The 713-nt window shown below is 36.7% G+C and overlaps 1 protein-coding gene across 1 annotated transcript; it reads left to right on the plus strand.

Annotated features, from left to right (window-relative positions):
* Window positions 1-337: 337 nt before the first annotated feature.
* SARC_17909 (hypothetical protein) lies at window positions 338-535 on the plus strand (the record flags this gene model as incomplete). Its single annotated transcript, XM_014288007.1, has 1 exon — window positions 338-535. A coding segment is annotated over one exon (198 nt), but the record flags the coding sequence as incomplete, so codon positions are not given.
* Between the last annotated feature and the right edge of the window lie 178 nt (window positions 536-713).

Consider the following 713-nt stretch of genomic DNA (forward strand, 5'->3'; position numbering starts at 1 on the left):
GTGTGTGTGTGTGTGTGTGTGTGTGTGTGTGTGTGTGTGTATGTGTGTGTATGTGTGATATATATATGAGTGTGTACATCATGCAAGTGCGTAGTGAAAATACCAAAATCTGCATGCACATGTATCATGTTGTGTGGTTGTGCGCTGAACCCCCGTGAGCTGCTGTCAGTCGTACGACACCGGGCAATACATTGAACCGTGGAACAGTTTAGGTGACGCCAGAGAATCTTGTCACTAGCCAAACCTCACGTCATTGAACATAATTAATTAGGATTATGTAATATCTACTTGTTAATTCTATTTTCTACTTGTTGCTTGTTATATTTAGGTAGCCCGGATGTTTATGCGTGTACTGTTTATCGTTCTCTACCACAGGTACAAAACCGCCCGGGAGAACTTCGATGACGAGGTCAATAAGTGCGTCAACCAATCACTGGACGAGTATCTGGACAGGCAACTGAAGGGGAATGTGATTGTCTTCAGTGAATACAGCGAGAGCAAATACGGTCGAGCCAGGGAGAATATACGCAACCTAGTATGTCTTGCGGCCATTTGCATTAATATGAATTTGTGTGATTTATACGTGATAAATATATATATATATATATATATGTATGTATGTATGTATGTATGTATGTATATGTATATAATACATATATTATATATATATATATATATATATATATATATATATATATATATATATATATATA

The sequence above is a fragment of the Sphaeroforma arctica genome (genome assembly GCF_001186125.1).
Source record: "Sphaeroforma arctica JP610 unplaced genomic scaffold supercont1.12685, whole genome shotgun sequence".
In the NCBI taxonomy this organism is placed as follows: Eukaryota; class Ichthyosporea; order Ichthyophonida; genus Sphaeroforma; species Sphaeroforma arctica.